At 40.0% G+C, this 20,601-nt stretch overlaps 1 protein-coding gene across 1 annotated transcript in view; it reads left to right on the top strand.

Annotated features, from left to right (window-relative positions):
• Positions 1-2,189: 2,189 nt before the first annotated feature.
• LOC122423337 (antigen WC1.1-like) overlaps positions 2,190-20,601 on the top strand; it is a 43,355-nt gene continuing 24,943 nt past the window's right edge. The window contains exons 1-4 of the mRNA XM_043440290.1: positions 2,190-2,452; positions 15,248-15,562; positions 19,361-19,669; positions 19,767-20,075. Coding sequence (XP_043296225.1) covers positions 2,386-2,452; positions 15,248-15,562; positions 19,361-19,669; positions 19,767-20,075 — 1,000 coding nt within the window. The 5' untranslated portion in view covers positions 2,190-2,385. The remainder of the gene's footprint in view (positions 2,453-15,247; positions 15,563-19,360; positions 19,670-19,766; positions 20,076-20,601) is intronic.

The following is a 20,601-nucleotide window of genomic DNA, read 5'->3' as shown; positions in this document are numbered from 1 at the left end:
TGTATATTATCTATGGTGAAACAGATCACAAGTCCAGGCTGGAAGCATGAGACAAGTGCTAGGTACTGGTGCACTGGGAAGACCCAGAGGAATCGGGTGGAGAGGGAGTTGGGAGGGGGGATCGGGATGGGGAATACATGTAAATCCATGGCTGATTCATGTCAATGTATGACAAAAACCACTACAATATTGTAAAGTAATTAGCCTCCAACTAATAAAAATAAATGAAAAAAAAAAAAGAGGATGGAGGCTGCTGTCCATCAGTATTTTGATAATGGCAAGTTTGAGGTCTTTATTCTTTGAGAGAATATTTTTGAGTGTAGAATTTTAGATTCACATTTTTTTTTCTCTCAGTAAATTTAAGGCTTCAATTTACTCTACCCTGGCATCTCTTTTTGTTCTTGGGGATTTAGATGTTATTATAGATGTTTCTCAATTTTATATACCTAGTGTTTATCTTAGTATTTTTCTCTTTGTCAATTTTCTGCTGTTATTTTCTGTTTTAGTAAAAGTAAGCTAGGTGTGTTATAGTAACAAAACCCCAAAATTTATCCTTATATGATATGTTCTGTTTACTTTGGCAGGCCTTCTGCTATCATAATTCTTCAAGCACTCAGGTTGTTGAATGCTCCACCATTTTATTATGCTCCCACTGCAAGACAAGGCTTCAGTATTTGCTGTGGTAGTAAAACGTATTGGCTCTTAAATGTTTCTATGCGGAAGTGACATTGTTTGTTCTCCCACTTCATTGAATGAGCCAGATAACATGGTTATGCTTAACTTCAAACAGGCAAGGAAGTATTACTATTTCCACATGCTCATAAAAAGAGAGTTTAAATGTTGCTGAACCAGTCCATCCTAAAGGAAATCAGTCCTGAATATTCGTTGGAAGGACTGATGCTGAAGTTGAAACTCCAATACTTTGGCCAACTGATGCAAAGCACTAACTCATTTGAAAAGACCCTGATGCTGGGAAAGATTGAAGGTGGGAGGGGAACTGGATGACAGAGGATGAGGTGGTTGGATGGCATCTCCTGACTGAACGGATATGAGTTTGAGTAAACTCTGGGAGTTGGTGATGGACAGGGAGGCCTGGTGTACTGCAGTCCATGGGGTCTCAAAGAATTGGACACGACTGAGCAACTGAACTGAACACTAGTAATGTCTCCATCTATGATGTTCCTACTAATGAACTCTTTTTTATAAGCAGAAACTAAAGTCATCTTATGACTTAATCACTAAAGTGACATCTGATCATTTTCATCAAATTCCATTTGTTAGATGGGTGTTACTAGGTACATTGGAGTATGGAATTACACAAAGACGTGAACACCAGATGGCAGGAATAACCAAGACATTTTAGAGCCTGTTACCACAGCCCTCACACAATATTAAAACAAAATCAAGAAGAAAAATAGCCCTACATTTATTGAAGAAATTTTGTCTTAGGAGCAGGGCAAGCTTTGTCAGGCTCCAAGAAGATAGTTGTAAGCAGGCCTTTTGGGGAGACTGGGGGCTGAAGTTGATTCTTTAGGATGAAATGAGGTCACAACTGATTCAATGCAGAGAAGAGAAGACTATCTTTTAGATGGAGAATAGGAAAGGCATACTGGATTTCAGGAAAAGGGCAGGCCTGCTCAGGAGTCTCTGGAGCCCTGGATATTTACGAGGCTTCCACTCACCAAGGAGAAATGGAAGTGGGGTAAGACTCACCCTATGAAACCAGTAATCTGGTCCCCTTCATGTTAATCTCACCTTTTTTTTCATTTACTTAAGAAATTTTCACCTTTCTTATCCTGATTTTGTGCTCACATGACCTTTTGTTCTCTCCATTAGTTACTTAGTTTCTTTGCAGCCACAATAAGAGCACAAAGCAGTCACTTGACACTGCAGACATCCGCCCAATGAAACAAAAGTCATCTTTCCAAGGGTTCCTGAGGAGGTAGAGGAGGTAAAACTGACTCAGAAACAGTGTTTCTGGCTGACCCCACCAGCTGAGCTGAACCAGCCATTGAGCTGGACCCCTGGCACGGAGAAAAGGAAAGCCACATTTTTTTTTTTTTTTTTTTAACATAGCTTTTCTGCATCAGCTTAACAAACAGAATGACACCTGACGTCAGATAACCTTGAATCTCATATAAGGAGATATTCAAGATTCAGCATCTAATTGGTGTTTGAACTTCAGAAAGTTTCCTTTTATATAGTGTCTGATGGCAGAGAAGATGTTAAAAAGCGTTTCTATTGGTTCGGAAGATGGCAGTGTCAGGGGATGGGATTATATGAACCCCTTCCTGCTGTGAGAGCCTCCATTAAGGGTCCAGAGGACTCCTCATGTAGTTTGGGGAAACTGAAGCTGTTACCCAAAGACAAGAGGATCAGAGAACCATGAACAGACACTGCTTTCTCCAGGGACTTGTCTGTCTGCTCTTTAGCGTTCTATCGCGTGCTCAAGGTAAGCGTTCTTAAATTCAGCAGACACACTGGATTAGCCATAAGATTCTAGGGGAGTTATCAGTGGGACTGTAAGGACAATAGCTTTCTATTTGTTGACCATTTGGTTTTGGCCAAATGTGATTCTTAGTGACAGTGCTGATTTTTCTCCCTCGGGGCTCAGTTTTTCAAGTTAAGCAGTAATATGCCGCAGAGATATAAATTCTATTCACAGATCTAACTCTGTGTATTTAGTCCTCTCCAAGTACACCTAAGAGCTAATGGCAACCCACTCCAGTATTCTTGCCTGGAAAATTCCAGGGACAGAGGAATCTGGTGGGCTACAGTCCATGGGATCGCAAAGAGTCGGACATGACTGAGCGACTTTAAGTACACCTAACAGCTCAGAAAATGTCTGACCACTTCTCAGTTTTCCTCGAACAGATTATGGCTGAGGGACTGCCTCTGTCTGGGTCTCTGATCTGTCCTTCCCATACTTTATATTACATCTCTCCCCACCAGTTCAGTATTTTGGGTCTTTTAGACTGTGGACATTGTGTGTGTGTGTGTGTGTGTGTGTGTGTGTGTGTGTGTGCACATGTGTGTTTGTGTATGTATGCTTTGAGTGTATGCATACGTATGTGTGGACTTCCCAGTGGCTCAGTGATAAAGAATCTGCCTGCCAATGCAGGAGATGCAGTTTCGATCCCTGGGATGGTAAGATCCCCTGAAGAAGGGAATGGCTACTCACTCCAGTGTTCTTGCCTGAGAAATACCATGGATAGAGGAGCCTGGTGGGCTATAGTTCATGGGGTCACAAAGAGTCAGACATGACTTAGTGACTAAACAACAACAAAAATATGTGTGTGCATGTGTGTGTGTCTATATATGTGAGATAAGGGTATGGGTAAAGGTGAATTGGAAGAGTATGTATAAGCTAAATATGTGAACAGAAATAAATCTGCCCAGTGGAAGTTGATTTTTTTAGATAGGAGTCCATAGAACTTCCCTGGTGGCACAGATGGTAAATAATCTGCCTGCAGTGCAGGAGACCTGGGTTTGATCCCTGTGAGGGGAAGATCCCCTGGAGTAGGAAATGGCAACCCACTCCAGCATTCTTGCCTGGAGAATTCCATGGACAGAGGAACCTGGTGGGCTACAGTCCATGGAGTCACAAAGACTTGGACATGATTAAATGACTAACACTTTCACTTCACTTTCCATAGAACTCACACTCTCTAAGCCAGACTGCTAGATTTGATGGTAGCAATGGTAATGGTGGTGATGATATGTATATATGGTGAGGGTGAATATGGAAATCTTCCTTTCTATGAGTAAAGCCCTCTCAGTAGAAACTGTAATCACACCTCCAGATAACCCTGCATTTGCATTTGAACTCTGAGTTTCTTTTTCTTCCCCACAAACAACCCACAGCTCAGACATGTTTCTGCTTTTCTGTAGTCTTTCCCCAGCATAGGATTTGGCACTACTGTGTCTTCCTGCCTGTAATATTTTCCCTTCCTACCTCTTGGATCAGTGGTCCTCCAACCCCGCTGTGCAAAGGAAAAAAACTAATACCAAATGTAGGTGCCATCAATGGACTGATGCATTGAAGGCAGAAGAGGGATTTAGTTTTAGAGACTTGACGATGTTCTCCACTGAGGCAGGTCAGTTTTTCCCTGTCTCAGTGGAGAGCACAAGCTTGTTCTGTGACTTCTTAATGGATCAGATATTTAGCAAGAACTCTGCGTTTGTGAATGTCCCTGTGGTGAATATTCTCACTTGTCATTCCCACAGACGCTGTACTAAAGTTGGTCTTCACTGTGCCCTGAAATCAGGAGAGCCCAAGATACCTGCTTTGAGTTCCTGCAATTAGAATGAGCTAGTCACATGCCTGGAAAGTCAGCTTTTCCAGGTTAGCCCTTGGTCCTGGTTGCTTTAGCAAAGCTCATCTCTCCATCCCTTCCTGATCTCACATTCCCTCCTTATTTCAAGCCCCTGCTCTCCCCCACACCGCGTCAGAAGTCTCTGTCTCTCTTCTTTGGGAAACTCCACTCCTCCCCAAAGGATCAAGAAGTTCTGCTCTTCACTCCCTTGTTATATTTCTTTCAACTTATAGTTGGGGACTTCCCCGGTGTTATGATTTCATCTTCCCAGGGGTTAAGATTTCATCTTCCAATGCAAGGGGTGCAGGTTCAATCCCCAGTTGGGGAGTTAAGATCTCACATACCTCACAGCCAAAACAAACAAACAAACAAATAAACAAACAAACAAACAAAAAACCAAAAAAACCCCAGAACATAACAACAGGAATATTGTAATAGATCCACATCAAAAAAAATTCTAAAAAATTCTCCAAAACAAAACTTACAGTTCCTTGGGTTTGGGACATATTATAATGGTGGTTGTCATTTTTTCAGGCTTTGCAGGCTGTTAAGAATAGAGGTAGACTCTCTGAGTGAAATATAAAATTGGCTCTCTGATTCCGTTTTGGCCTCTCCAGCTACGAGCACAATGGAGGAATTTCTCATTAGGCTAAGGAGAAATCACAGTTCACTCAAACAAACATGTTTCCTCAGAGAGAATGCTCTGTAGGATCATATTATTAAAGCACATACTCACGTACTAAGAAACTCAGTTCACATGAGTTTGCCCCCAAATACTTGTCAATTTCAACTTTGGTGTGATCGTTCCAAAGAGCATTAAATATTTTCTGAGCTTGCACTTGTCTCTAAAGTACAAGGCAGGGTATACCAGCTCCCTTTACATTCTTTCTGAACACAATCTCTGCATTAAATCTCAGTCCCTACACACACACACACACACTCTCTCTCTCTCACACTCGACTGGATCATCAGTTCAGTTCAGTTGCTCAGTCATGTCTGAATCTTTGCGACCCCATAGACTGCAGCATGCAAAGCTTCCCTGTCCATCACCAGCTCCCGGAGCTTACTCAAACTCATGTCCACTGAGTCAGTGATGCCATCCAACCATCTCATCCTCTGTCATCCATTTCTCCTCCCGCCTTCAATCTTTCCCAGCATCAGGATCTTTTCAAATGAGTCAGTTCCTCGTGTCAGGTGGCCAAAGTTTTGGAGCTTCAACTTCAGCATCAGTCCTTCCAATGAATATTCAAGACTGATTTCTTTTAGAAAGGACTGCTTGGATCTCCTTACAGCCCAAGGGACTCTCAAGAGTCTTCTCCAACACCACAGCTCAAAAGCATCAATTCTTTGGTGCTCAGTTTTCTTTATAGTCCAACTCTCACATCCATACATGACCACTGGAAAAACCATAGCCTTGACTAGACGGACTTTGCTGGCAAAGTAATGTCTCTGCTTTTTAATATGCTGTGTAGGTTTGTCATAGCTTTTCTTCCAACACCATTTTATATTCACTTTCAAAATAATATTTTAAAATTTCTTTTTGTTCATTAAAATATCTTCTGTGCCATTTGTATGGTTGCCTGTATTTCAGTCACTGAATCATAACTTATTTATCTAATCCTATTTGTTATACATTAATATTTTCAAATACGATGCTGTGATAAAGTTCTTATGAACACCTACATTGACTTAATAGAAAAGCCATTATTTTTTCCTCAAGATAGCAAATTTAAAGGCTTCCCTCTATACGTATCACCTAATTGTCAGCACAGTAGTTTTCAATATTCTCAGCAACATTAATGGAATCAAAAGAGTATTATTTTGGGGACCTCCTTGTTCGTCCAATGGCTAAGACTTTGTGCTTCCAGTGCAGGGGACTTGGGTTCTAACCCTGGTCAGACAACTAGATCCCACAAGTAAGAATTTGCATGCTGCAACTGAGACCCAGCACAACCAAATAAATAATTAATTGTAAAAAAAAGAGTATTATTTTCTTCATAGTTTTGATATAAGAGCATTCATCATTTTTTATCCACATAAACACTATATACAAAAAGTTATCTTCTTTCCCATATTACTGTTTTAAGATATCTTACATATCAATATTTTTTTCTCTAGAATGTTTTAAAACTTCTTATTCATTTATAGGAACTCTCTATAAACAAACAACACTTCTTGATTTTCTTATTTATTTTTGTAAATATTTCCCCCAGTTTTTGCATTTATTTTTAAGGTTGTATAGGTGTATGGGGGGGTTATGTGATCAAATCTATAAAGTTTTACTTTTTTGACTTCTGCCTTTAATACAATGTTTCAAATGCCATTCTTCATCTCAAAACAACACTGAGTTAAGTTTTGTGTCCTGCAAATAATTTTGCAGTTTCACTAAAGAATATTCAAAACCTTATTTTGAATTTATTTTTTATCTGAATTAATTTTACCATGTGTGATGGTGTAACATCATCATCAGATAGGAATTACATTTTAGATATGTGATATCTTAGCCCCATCACAAAATAAAAACACATTGTTTCATGATTTCATGGAAATGATATCAAAAGTACAAGCAACAAAGCAAAAATAGACAAGTGGGAATATATCAAACTGAGAGGCTTCTGCAAACCAAAGGAAACTTCAACAGAGTGAAAAAGCAAGCTAGCACAAATTATATAAGGTTTTAATTTCCAAAACATTAAGGCATTCCTGCAACTCAAGAAAAAAACCCCAAATGTAATAACTCAATTAAAAATTGACCAAGGGCTTGAATAGACATTTCTCTAAAGACATACAGATGGCCAATGAGTATATAAAAAAAGTGCTATACATTATCAATCATCAGGGAAATGTAAATCAAAACCACAAAGAGATATCATCTCATACATGTCAGAATGTGGGGAAGGAAATGGCAACCCACTCCAGTATTCTTGTCTAGAGAATCCCGTGGACAGAGGAGCTTGGTGGGCTGCTGTCTATGGGGTCGCACAGAGTCAGACAGGACTGAAGCGAGTTATCATGCATACATACATTAGTGAAGGAAATGGCAACCTACTCCAGTGTTCTTGCCTGGAGATTTCCAGGGACCGAGGAGCCTGGTGGGTTGCCGCCTATGGGGTCACACAGAGCCGGACATGACTGAAGCGACTTAGCAGCAGCAGCAGCAGCATGTCAGAATGACTGTGTGTTTTTTGTTGTTTTTTTAAAGACACTGAAGTGTTGGCAAGGTTGTGGAGAAATTGACACTTTCTGTGTACTTATCCATGTTAAATATATAAATTGTATTAATAAAACTATGCAATCCCAGGGTTAAATCTCTGGGCTTTCACTGTCATGGGTTTAGGTTCAATCCCTGACCTGGGAACTATGAGCCACAGCACAGCCAAAAATCAAACAAACAACAGCACAAAAACTATGACCCAAAAATCTGTATGATTCATAGTGATGTCCCTTTTCATTCTTGGAATTGTTAGCTTCATTTTCTCTCTGCTCTTCTTAAGTTTTGCTCAGAGTTCATCAATTTTCAATTAGCCATGTTTAAAGGGCTTTCTTCTATGTTTTCTATCTTACGCTTACCTTCTTTTCCATTAATTTTTGTTCCTTTTTAAATTAACCCCAACATTCTACATCCTTTAGACTTTCTCATCTCTTAGTTTCTTAATTGGAAGCTTACATTTTTTTCACTTTCAGTCTTTCCTCTTCTCTAAATCTGGGGTATAAATTTCCCTGAGACACTGTGTGGATTTCATTAGAAGAATTTGTTACCATTTCGTTATTTTGTCATTATCATTATTATCGATCTTTATTATCATTATTTCACAATATTTTGTAAATTTTAAATTTATTCCCAGATTCAGGTGTTTTTTTGGAATAGTGTTGCTGAATTTCCCCAAGTAGGGATGGCTAACAATATTTTCTTATTAATTCTTAATTTTATTCCACTGTGGTCAGAGTATATACTCTGTATGAATTTAAACACTGAAAGATTTTGTCCTATTATATGGTCATTTTGGTGAATGTTCCTAGTGCATTTACAGTAATGTGAACTCTTGCACTGTTGGGTGCATTGCTCCAAGTGTTACTTAGTTAAATGTGCTGATTATGTTGTTCTATATCTACTGTATTATTTGTTTTTTGTACGTTTGGTCTGTACGCTACTGAAAAAGATACAAATTTTGATTGCGATTTTGTCTATTTCTTCTTTTCGATCTGTCAAGTATATTTTAAAGCTATGTTCTGTTGCCTTTCTTGAATTTTGTTGTCTATAATATCTTTATTAAGGGTGCATCTCATTATAATCATGAAAATTCCCTCTTTAATTCAATTAGTATATCTTGGCTCTACTTTCTGGGACAGTGGTATAGCTACACCAGTTTTCTTACAGTTAGTACATTTTCTTCCATCATTTTACCTTCAACCTTTCTTTGCTTTCATAATATACGGTGAGCATTATGCAAGTAACATCTGTGTCAATTTTGTTTCATCTTAATCTATTTACTGTAAATGCAATTACTGATATTGATGTGTTGGTATCCACCATTTGCTTTAAAAAATTTATTTATTTATTTTAATTGGAGGCTAATTACTTTACAATATTGTAGTGGTTTTTGCCATACAATGACATGAATCAGAAATGGGTGTACATCTGTCCCCATCCTGAACCCCCTTCCCACCTCCCTCCCCAGCCCCTCCCTCAGCGTTGTCCCAATGCACCGTCTTTGAATGCCCTGTTTCATGCATCGAACTTGGACTGGTGATCTATTTAATATATGGTAATATACATGTTTCAATGCTATTCTCTTAAATCTTCTGACCCTCGCCTTCTCCCACAGTGTTCAAAAAGTTTATATCTGTGTCCTTTTGCTGTCTTGCTTATAGGGTCATCATTACCATCTTTCTAAGTTCCATTTATATGCATTAATATACTGTATTGGTGTTTTTCTGTCTGACTTACTTCACTCTCTATAATAGGCTCCAGTTTCATCCACCTCATTAGAACTGATTCAAGGGCATTCTTTTTAATGGTTGAATAATATTCCATCGTGTATATGTAACACAGCTTTCTTATCCATTTGTCTGCCGATGGACATCTAGGTTGCTTCCATGTCCTGGCTGTTGTAAACAGTGCTGTGATGAACATTGGAGTACATGTGTCTCTTTCAATTCTGGTTTCCTCAGTGTGTATGCCCAGCAGTGGAATTGCTGGGTCGTATGGCAGTTCTATTTCCAGTTTTTTAAGGAATCTCCACACTGTTCTCCATAGTGGCTGTACTAGTTTGCATTCCCACCAACAGGGTAAGAGGGTTCCCTTTTCTTCACACTTTTCTTCTCCAGGATTTATTTTTTGTAGACTTTTGGATAGCAGCCCTTCTGACTGGTGTGAGATGGTACCTCATTGTGGTTTTGATTTGCATTTATCTGATAATGAGTGATGCTGAGCATCTTTTCATGTGTTTTTTAGCCTCTTCTTTGGAGAAATGTCTGTTTAATTCTTTGGCCCATTTTTTGATTAGGATGTTTGTTTTTGTTTTTTTTTTTGGTATTGAGCTGCAGGAGTTGCTTGTATATTTTTGAGATTAATTCTTTGTCTGTTGCTTCGTTTGCTATTGTTTTCTCCCATTCTGAAGGCTGTTTTTTCACCTTCCTTATCATTTCCTTTGTTGTGCAAAAGCTTTTAACTTTAATTAGTTCCCATTTGTTTACTTTTCCTTTTATTTCCATCACTCAGGTAGGTGGGTCATAGAGGATTCTGCTGTGATTTATGTCAGAGAGTGTTTTGCCTATGTTTTCCTCTAGGAGTTTTATAGTTTCTGGTTTTACATTTAGATCTTTAATCCATCATGAGTTTATTTTTGTGTATGGTGTTAGAAAGTGTTCTAGTTTCATTCTTTTACAGATGGTTGACCAGTTTTCCCAGCACCACTTGTTAAAGAGATTGTCTTTCCTCCATTGTATATTCTTGCCTCCTTTGTCAAAGATAAGGTATCCATAGGTGCATGGATTTATCTCTGGGCTTTCTATTCTGTTCCATTGATCTATATTTCTGTCTTTGTGCCAGTACCATACTGTCTTGATGACTGTACATTTATTCAGTTCAGTTCAGTTGCTCAGTTGTGTCTGACTCTTTGAGGCCCCATGAATCCAGGCATGCCAGGCCTCCCTGTCCATGACCAACTCCCAGAGTCTACTCAAACTCGTGTCCATTGAGTCAGTAATGCCATCCAACCATCTCATCCTCTGTCGTCCCCTTCTCCTCCTGCCCTCAATCTTTCCCAGCATCAGGGTTTTTTCAAATGAGTCAGTTCTTCGAATCAGGTGGCCAAAGTATTGGAGTTTCAGCTTCAATATCAGTCCTTCCAATGAACACCCAGGACTGATCTCCTTTAGGGTGGACTGGTTGGATCTCCTCGCAGCCCAAGGGACTCTCAAGAGTCTTCTCCAACACCACAGTTCAAAAGAATCAATTCTTCTGCACTTGGCTTTCTTTATAGTCCAACTCTCACATCCATACATGACTACTGGAAAAAACATAGCCTCGACTAGATGGACCTTTGTTGACAAACTAATGTCTCTGCTTTTTAATATGCTGTCTAGATTGGTCTTAACTTTCCTTCTAAGGGGTAAGCATCTTTTAATTTCATGGCTGCAATCATCTGTAGTGATTTTGGAGCCCCCCAAAATTAAGTCAGCCACTGTTTCCCCGTCTATTTTCCATGAAGTGATGGGACAAGATGCCATGATCTTAGTTTTCTGAATGTTGAATTTTAAGCCAGCTTTTTCACTGTCCTCTTTCACTTTCATCAAGAGGTTCTTTAGTTCTTTTTCACTTTCTGCCATAATGGTGGTGTCATCTGCATATCTGAGGTGATTGACTTTTCTCCAGGCAATCTTGATTCCAGCTTGTGCTTTATCCAGCCCGGCGTTTCTCATGAGATACTCAGCATATAAGTTGAATAAGCAGGGTGACAATATACAGCCTTGACGTACTCCTTTTCCTATTTGGAACCAGTCTGTTGTTCCATGTCCAGTTCTAACTGTTGCTTCCTGACCTGCAAAGAGATTTCTCTGGAGGCACATCACGTGGTCTGGTATTCCCAATTCTTGAAGAATTTTCCACAGTTTATTATGATCCACACAGTCAAAGGCTTTGGCATAGTCAACAAAGCAGAAATAGATGTTTTTCTGGAACTCTCTTGCTTTTTCAATAGCCCAACAGATGTTGGCAATTTGATCTCTGGTTCCTCTCCCTTTCTAAAACCAGCTTGAATATCTGAAATTTCATGGTCCATGTACTGTTGAAGCCTGGCTTTTAGAATTTTGGGCATTACTTTACTAGCATGTGAGATGAGTACAATTGTATGGTAGTTTAAGCATTCTTTGGCATTGCCTTTCTTTTGGATTGGAATGAGAACTGACCTTTTCCAGTCCTGTGGCCACTGCTGAATTTTCCAAATTTGCTGACATATTCAGTGCAGCACTTTCACAGCATCATTTTTTTAGGATTTGAAATAGCTCAACTGGAATTCCATCACCTCCACTAGCGTTGTTCATAGTGATGCTTTCTAAGGCCCACTTGACTTCACATTCCAGGATGTCTGACTCTAGGTGAGTGATCACACCATTGTGATTATCTGGGCCATAAAGATCTTTTTTGTACCATTCTTCTGTGTATTCTTGCCACCTTTTCTTAATATCTTCTGCTTCTGTTAGGTCCATACCATTTCTGTCCTTTAGTGAGCCCATCTTTGCATGAAATATTCCCTTGGTATCTCTAATTTTCCTGACAAGATCTCTAGTCTCTCCCATTCTAATGTTTTCCTCTATTTGTTTGCATTGATCACTGAGGACCATTGGTAGCTTGATAGGGATTGCATTGAATACATAGATTGTTTTAGGTAAGATACTCATTTTCACTATATTGATTCTTCTGATTTATGAACATGGTATATTTCTCCATCTATTTGCGTCATCTTTGATTTCTTTCATCAGTGTTTTACAGTTTTCTATATAGAGGTCTTTTGTTTCTTTAGGTAGATTTATTCCTAAGTATTTTATTCTTTTCATTGCAATGGTGAATGGAATTTTCCCCTTAATTTCTCTTTTTCTGTTTTCTTAATTGATCCACCTGCTTTATGTTCCTTTTTCTCTCCTTGTTTTTCTTCCTTTAGTATTAAATAAATCTGTTATTATTTCAGGTTTTCCTCTTTCCTTTTGATTTTCAGCAGCTTTACTAAGAGTGGGGTATTTCATACTCTTCCATTTAATTTAAAAAAATTTCTATCATTATATTTTCAAATATTACTTCTGTAGTTCTGTCTCTCTGTCTCTAGGTCTGTTTTCCCTCTCCTCTTCCTCTTTCTTCTGTTTCTCATCTCTCATCTTTAGGACTCCTCTGAAAGAGGTGAAAGTGAAGTAGCTCAGTCGTGTCTGACTCTTTGTGACCACATGGATTGTAGCCTACCAGGCCTCTCCGTCTATGGGATTTTCAGGCAAGTTTACTGGAGTGGATTGCCATTTCCTTCTCCAGGGGATCTTCCTGACCCAAGGATCGAACCCGGGTCTCCTGCATTGTAGGCAGACACTTTTACCGTCTGAGCCACCAGGGAACACATTATGACTCCTCTTAGTCACTATATTCTGAGTTCTGTCTAAAATTCATTTAACTTATTCATTCACTTTTTAAGGTTGGAAATGGTTCCTTTGATATTTTTATTTGCTAATGATTATTTGGTAATTTTTTCATCTTTTTACCTGTTTATTCTCTCCTCTCTTTTCCCCTAAATACATTGATCATAGTTAAAATCCTTATCTGCCAAGTCCAACATTTCTATCATGTGTGTCTTTGCATTCTCTTATTTTCTTTTTTCACTTTGATCGTTTGTCATGCTATCTTAGCTTGTCAAAAGTCATGCTATTTTTTATTGAGTGCTATAAATTATATATGAAAAAGTAAGCTACTCCCAATACATTTTCTAACACCTGAAAAGATTTACCCTTTGTTTTGCTAGACAGGTAGGGAGAAGGGGTATATGTTACTCAAACATCTAAATATAACCTAAACTGAGCTGTAACAAGTGTGGGTTGCAGTTTCGGTAGCACTCAGCACACCTCTGTTTTATCTCTCCCTATGACATGGGCTTTAATAGATTTCACAGAATCCAGTTCAGAGCCTGGATTCTTTGGTAGCTCAGTACCCAAAATAATGAAAAAGGCTCTGCTTTCCAGATCTTTTTATACAGTTCTCTAGCTTCCTGCCCTTCACAGCTTATATACTGGGCAGATATTTGAGGAGAAAACCTGCTGTGTGAGAAAGGCTCTCAAGACTCTAATTTTGTCACTCCACCACCAGGTAACTCCCAAGTTATGCTGGCTTCCTGTCATAACAGTAGTCTTCTGCTTGCCAGAGCCCAGATTCTGAATCATTAAATTATGCAATGAATTGGAAAATTCCCACAGAGAAAAAGAAGCTATAGATCTTGGATTAACATTGAAATAATCTCCACTGTTTAGAATTTTAGCATATTTAGTACATGTTGTGTTAACAAATGTCAAATACATTTACTGTTTCTTAAAAAACATTTTCCAGCTTTTAAAGTTGTATCCAGCAAGACCCAGCAAAACACATTGGCCTGCTGTGAACTCCTCCATTCTCCCTGGAAATGGAAAATTTTAGGTTTAATTCTCTACTTCATAGTTACTCAAAGTGTAGCACTGATAGACATTACTTAACCTTTCTTTATGTCACTTTTATGTATAAAAGGAGAGAAGAATACATTGAGTTTGTTAATGTTATTTGTTCAAGGGATTTCAGAGCAGCAATATAACTTATTTCTGCTCAATGGTAGAACCAGAAGGGCTTCAGCAGTGGCTCAGCGGTAAAGAACCTGCAATGCAGGAGACACTGGTTAGATCACTGGGTCAGGATGATCCCCTGGAGGAGGGTAAGGCAACCCACTCCTGTATTCTTGCCTGGAGAATCCTATGGACAGAGGAGCCTGGCGGGCTACAGTTCATAGGGTCTTAAAGAGTCTGACATGACTGAAGCGACTAAGTACACATACACACTATTTCCCCCTAAAGATCATATAACTCCAAAATTTGAATAACAGAGATTCTTGACACAAAGTCCAAGGAGGGATTGTATGTTTGGGGGAGATGAAGCAACATTCTCTGATTCCCAGTGGAATCTGGCCAATGTCAGTCAATGTTACTTGACATCATTTCTCATGCAAATTGTTCAATCTACTCAGAAAGATCACATTTTTGAAGCTAAGTATCCAGATCTGAAGTCTGAAGCTTAGAACCAAAAGTGATACATTCTGGGATAAACCAAGACATCTCAGAATCCATTTGTTTTTCAGTTCTGAATGACTTTACCAAGGAGAAGGATTCTAATGGTAGATGATTCATGATTACTATCTGAGGCATCTGATGAGGCCAGTTCTGACTCCACTCCCTTTAATCAACCCTTTTAACTCTTAGGTCAATGGCATCAAAGTGTGTGTGATTTGTAAGGAATCCATCCAGCTGCCAGCTCATTCCTGTGACTCTGAACTCATTTAACTGCTCTGGGAAGAGAGACCAACATTTCCTGTAAATCTTTCCCAGATGGTGTGCAGAACTCTACAGATCAGAATGTTACCTCTGATATGACCTTGTAACACCTTTTGTCTCAGACTACTCTCTAGGGTGTTTTCAGCTCAACATTTCCTGTTTGGTTTTTTCCTCCTACTTTTCAACCTTGTTAATTCTCTTACCACTGCTGTAAGAAACCAGACACTGCTGCTGCCCCAGTGCAATGACTCTATGTCAGAATCAGCAGGGTCGGCAGCCTCAGAGGAGAGCGCCCCTTACTGCTCAGGTGAGGGTCCCACCGGACAGAAGACTCTTCTCATTCCCCAGGTCAACGCCCCATTGTCCCATTTCTCTCTCCTCAGGCCGCAGACAGCTCCGCCTGGTGGATGGGGGCAGTCCCTGTGCCGGGAGAGTGGAGATCCTTGACCAGGGCTCCTGGGGTACCATCTGTGATGACGGCTGGGACCTGGACGATGCCCGCGTGGTGTGCAGACAGCAGGGCTGTGGAGAAGCCCTCGATGTCACTGTCTCTTCCTCCTTTGGGGCGGGATCAGGGCCCATTTGGCTGGACAACGTGCAGTGCACAGGAAAGGAGACTCACGTGTGGAACTGCCCTTCCCGGGGCTGGGGGAAGCACTACTGTGATCATAGCGAGGATGCAGGAGTCATCTGCTCAGGTATGATCAGTTCATTGCCCACCAGCTGGGAGACTGGAACATTCCAAGAAAGCTGGTGTCTGATCAGAGGGACAATAGGAGACGGGTGGGCTAGAGAGGACTGAAACAACTACCCATCCTCCCTGAGTGCACTGTAGATGTGAGTTATGAACTTCATATACTTTCCTCTTACAAGTCTCTCCTATTCTTTTCTTTCTTTTTTTCCCTCTGCTATTCTTTTCTTCTCCAGTGGTCTTACCTGACACTAAGATAGCTTTATTTATTCTCCCAGTTAAAATAAATCCTCATTTTTTTTTCATAATTCACTTTTTGTAAGAGTGAAACATTTGCTAGCAACCACATACACACTCTCTTTCCACAGGAAGGCCATGAGAGGCAGGGACAAAAATGAGGATGTACTTTCCTGGGTGGAGTTGTTCCCATACAAGCAGTGTGAGAAATTATTTTGCACTAGGTTAGTATGAGTGGAGGCTACTCTTACTATAGGAGGACATCATTTACATATCTAGAGGGTGTCCCTACAGAAGATATCATTTAACAGATCAGAGATTCTTATGGATTTGTGCCAGATTTCAAGTTTCCTGTGCAAATTTAGACATAAATGTTCATAGTTCTTTGACGGTAGAGAACTGTTGATGAAATGCTCTGCATCATATATTCTTCCATTGTTACTAGAAAAGTCTCTCTCTCCAGTTTTTCCTTTAAAATATCTGTATAAATGAGTCTTTGGAGGAACACCTAGCCATGTGCTGACAAGTCAAAGGTGGAGGTAAAAACAACTTGAATTTCTGTGTTTTATGATAAGAGATTATATAGTTTATATTTGATAACTTCAATGATATAACAGAACTGCATTTTGGGGCTTACTTGGAGTAAGTGTACAAAGACAATTTTGAAGAAGGCAGAAAATGTTTTATAGTAGTTGGGAGGAAGGAGAATGGCAATGGGAGCTGATCAAGGAAACTGTGAGGTTCTCTGAGCAGCACTGAGGGGCTGGGTGTGGTGTGAAGGATGCTACATGTGCCTAAGGACACAAGATGTGTACACAGCAAAAGACTAGGCAAGGATATATCTTTATTATACTTAATATCTTTACTCACATCAGCCTTGTATTTAATAGTTTTCTTGGAATTCTCACACACTTATTTTTCCTTGTAAATTTTAAAATCAAGGAGAAATTAAAAAGATATACTATATCTCAGAAGTCTCTATCCTGATATGTATAAGACTTTATTGATTATTCAGCATATATTTTGAATATTTCACATGTATCAGGGTATATAAAACAGAATACAAGAAATACTTCTTTCTTGTTCTTTCTAAATTTTTAATCTCATAGAATTAATATAATAATATCAATAACCTCAGATATGCGTATGACACCACATTAATGGGAGAAGGTGAAGAGGAACAGAGGAGAGCCTCTTGATGAAAGTGAAAGAGAAGAGTGAAAAGGCTGGCTTGAAACTTCGCATTCAAAAAACTAATATCATGGCATTCAGCCCCATCACTTCATGGCAAAGAGATGAGGATGAAATGAAAACAGCAGCAGACTTTATTTTCTTGGGCTCCAAAATCACTGTGGACAGTGGCTGCAGTCATGAAATTGAAAGATGCTTGTTCCTTGTAAGAAAAGTTGTGACAAACTTCGACAGCATATTAAAAAAGCAGAGACATTCCTTTGTGACAAAGGTCCATATAGTCAAAGCTATGTTTTTTTCCAGTAGTTATGTATGGACATGAGAGTTGGATCATAAAGAAGGCTGAGAGCTGAAGAATTGATGGTTTTGAGCTGTGGTGCTGGAGAAGACTCTGGAGAGTCCCTTGGACAGCAAGGAGATCAAAACAGTGAATCCTAAAGGAAATCAACAGTTAATAATTCATGGGAAGGACAGATACTAAAACTGAAGCTCCAAACTTTGGCCACATGATAAGAAGAACTGACTCATTGGAAAAAACCCTGAGGCTGGGAAAGGTTGAAGACCGGAGAAGAAGGGGATGACAGGGGATGAGATTGTTGGATGGCATCACTGACTTAATGGACATGAGTTTGAGTAAACTCAGGGAGATAGTGAAGGATAGGGAAGCCCGGTGTGTTGCAGTCCATGAGGTCACAAAGGGTCGGACACAACTGAGTAACTGATCAACAAAAACAGCCAGTTAAATAAAAATGCTTTAATTAGAATATGTACCCTGTGACCAAACTCCCAGCCATAGGAGACTAGGGGTCCTAACCTGGGCCTCTCTAGGGAGATGAAAATGGATAAAAAATAAAGTGCAAGCAGATCATCCTCTCTCATCATTCATTCTTTTATCAGTGGTCAAGCTAATCCTTCAATTCTTTAATTTCTGTGGTGTCTTTTCTGTTCTCTCCTGCTCTCTATAGTAGATTTTTATTCTGTTACATCATTCTCTTTGAGACTTCAAAGTTCACATACTTATGCAATCAGAGTCCTTTACCAGGACAAATTCCACCATGTACATAAATAATCATAAGCACACTCAGAAACCAAGCAAATTATTTAAAAAATTGTTCTTGATAATGTGCAGGGATTGTTTCCCATTGGATTACCCTTTCTTTATCCAAATAGGGTCCTTGAAAGATGAAATCATGATCATGAGTCTTTTCTTTGGTTTCTCTCTCATACTTCATCCAGTCCCCTTTTAACTCACCCCACTTCACTCCCTACAGAATTTCTTTCCTTTTGGAGCCTCCTTTCCATCTATTTGTAGCTCTTAAGATTGTTTCTTCTTTTCTGCACTGGGGGAAATGGGAAAGGGTAGCAGTGTTAGGTGGAAAATGGGAGGAGTACATGGGATAAAAGGTGTTAAAATCTTGTTGAACAAGTATTTGGTTTCCAAATCTATGTTTCATCCCTATTGAGGCTTTTGCAGTTTAGATTTCTCTAAAATATATATGGCTTGCTTGCTCTCTGCTCTCTTCCTCTCACTCTCCTTTTTTATAGCTTGCTGGCTTCTTATCTCAGAAATCCAAAGAGGAAAGGAATATTTCAGTCAGCATATAGATAGGGTTAGAATACATTAAATTATCATCACTCCTTCACATTTGTTAAGAATCACATGTCTAGAATGAAGTAATCAGCTGACTCAGTTGTCTTGCATAATCCCACTGAGACTTCACTTTCTCTCAGGTGTGTTCATAAATCCTAGGTTTTTAAGAAAGATGGCTAGGACCATTCATTCCCTCTCCTATGACTCTCTGAGCTTTCATCATTTCCAAACTTATCTGTGAACAGCTTCTTTCACAATTAGGTTACCTAATTGTGACCTAATGGGTGCACTCAGATCCAGCCTGCATAATGTTCCCATCCTCAGTGACTTGAATATTGGCTCAGAGAGAAAACTGGCCAGAAGTCTAGCTCCATAAATCTCAGCATGGCCTTCTAAACTTCTCTGGCTCTTCGGCTTCTAACCTCTTGAATCCCATTGTCTTTTTTCACTCTCAGTTTAGCTCTGCACCCATTTGAATGCCTACCACTGTGCAGTTTCTTTGGGCACTGTAGTTTCCAGGCCCTCAGATAGGAATTAACATTCCTATCCTATATATATTCTCGAGATTCAGAATTCCAAACTGACCCTGCAATGCTTCTGGATATCTTTTCAGAAATTTGCTCATGAAAATGCATTTTGACAATGACAGTCAAATTCTCTCCTCTTATCCCCTCTTATTCCACGGTTGGAAAGAAAAGCTTTCACACCATTGCCTGTGAGGTGTTGTTTCCAATTATCAAGCCAGTTTCATGAACACTCACTGGGTTTGTTCTTTGTTTCTCTTAGGATTTGTGCGTCTGACTGGAGGGGATGGACCCTGCTCAGGGCGAGTAGAAGTGCATTCTGGAAAAGCCTGGACCCCAGTGTCTGATGGGAACTTCAAACTCCCTACTGCCCAGGTCATCTGTGCAGAGCTGGGGTGTGGCAAGGCTGTGTCTGTCCTGGGACATGTGCCGTTCAGAGAGTCTGATGGCCAGGTCTGGGCTGAAGAGTTCAGGTGTGAGGGGGAGGAACCTAAGCTCCAGTTCTGCCCCAGAGTGCCCTGTCCAGGGGGCACTTGTCACCACAGTGGAGCTGCTCAGGTTGTCTGTTCAGGTGAGATGCATGGCAGGACTTAACCTCTGTGTACAGTCAGTTCAGCTAAAAAAAAATAATAATAAGACTTTGCTGAAACCCTGTCTTTTTCTATCAGTATACACAGACATCCGGCTCATGAAAAACGGCTCCTCTCAGTGTGAGGGGCGGGTGGAGATGAATATTTCTGGACAATGGAGAGCTCTCTGTGCCTCCCACTGGAGTCTGGCCAATGCCAATGTTGTCTGTCGTCAGCTTGGCTGTGGAGTCGCCATCTCCACCCCAAATGGAGCAGAAGGAAGTGATCGACTCTGGAAAGCCCGATTTCACTGCTCAGGGACTGAGTCCTTCCTGTGGAAATGCCCTGTGACTGCCTTGGGTGTTCCTGACTGTTCCCATGGCAACACGGCCTCTGTGATCTGCTCAGGTAAGACAGGGAAGGGCTACTATATTTAGGATGCTCCTGGAGTGAAATGTCCCCAGAGCAGAGAGAAGGGAAAACGTGCTTAAAAAGGAAGATATTCTGTAGTGAAATGTTTAATCTTGTTATTGAACTCAGGTTTCAGCTGCTCATTACTCAAGAATCCAATACTGAGAGACAAGTGTGGGGTAGAATTAAAGACAGCTTTATTGAGGAAACCAGCAGTTCTGGGGAGACAGAGGACTAATGTACCAAAGAACCAGCTCCTCTTTCTTGATGAGGTGCAAGAGTTTTTAAATGGGAATTTTCAGGAGTGCACAGGTGGAGGTCTTCTCGAGTCTGACAAAATTGGTCCACTAGAGAAGAGAATCGCAAACCACTTCAGTATTCTTGCCTTGAGAGCCCCATGATCAGTATGAAAAAGCAAAAAGATAGGACACTGAAAGATGAACTCCCCAGGTCGGTAGGTGCCCAATATGCTACTGGAGATCAGTTGAGAAATACCTCCAGAAAGAATGAAGTGACAGAGTCA

Source organism: Cervus canadensis, chromosome 21 (genome assembly GCF_019320065.1).
Source record: "Cervus canadensis isolate Bull #8, Minnesota chromosome 21, ASM1932006v1, whole genome shotgun sequence".
NCBI classification, from domain to species: domain Eukaryota; kingdom Metazoa; phylum Chordata; class Mammalia; order Artiodactyla; family Cervidae; genus Cervus; species Cervus canadensis.
The sequence above is the reverse complement of the archived record's forward strand: the minus strand, read 5'-3'. Positions and strand labels throughout refer to the sequence as shown.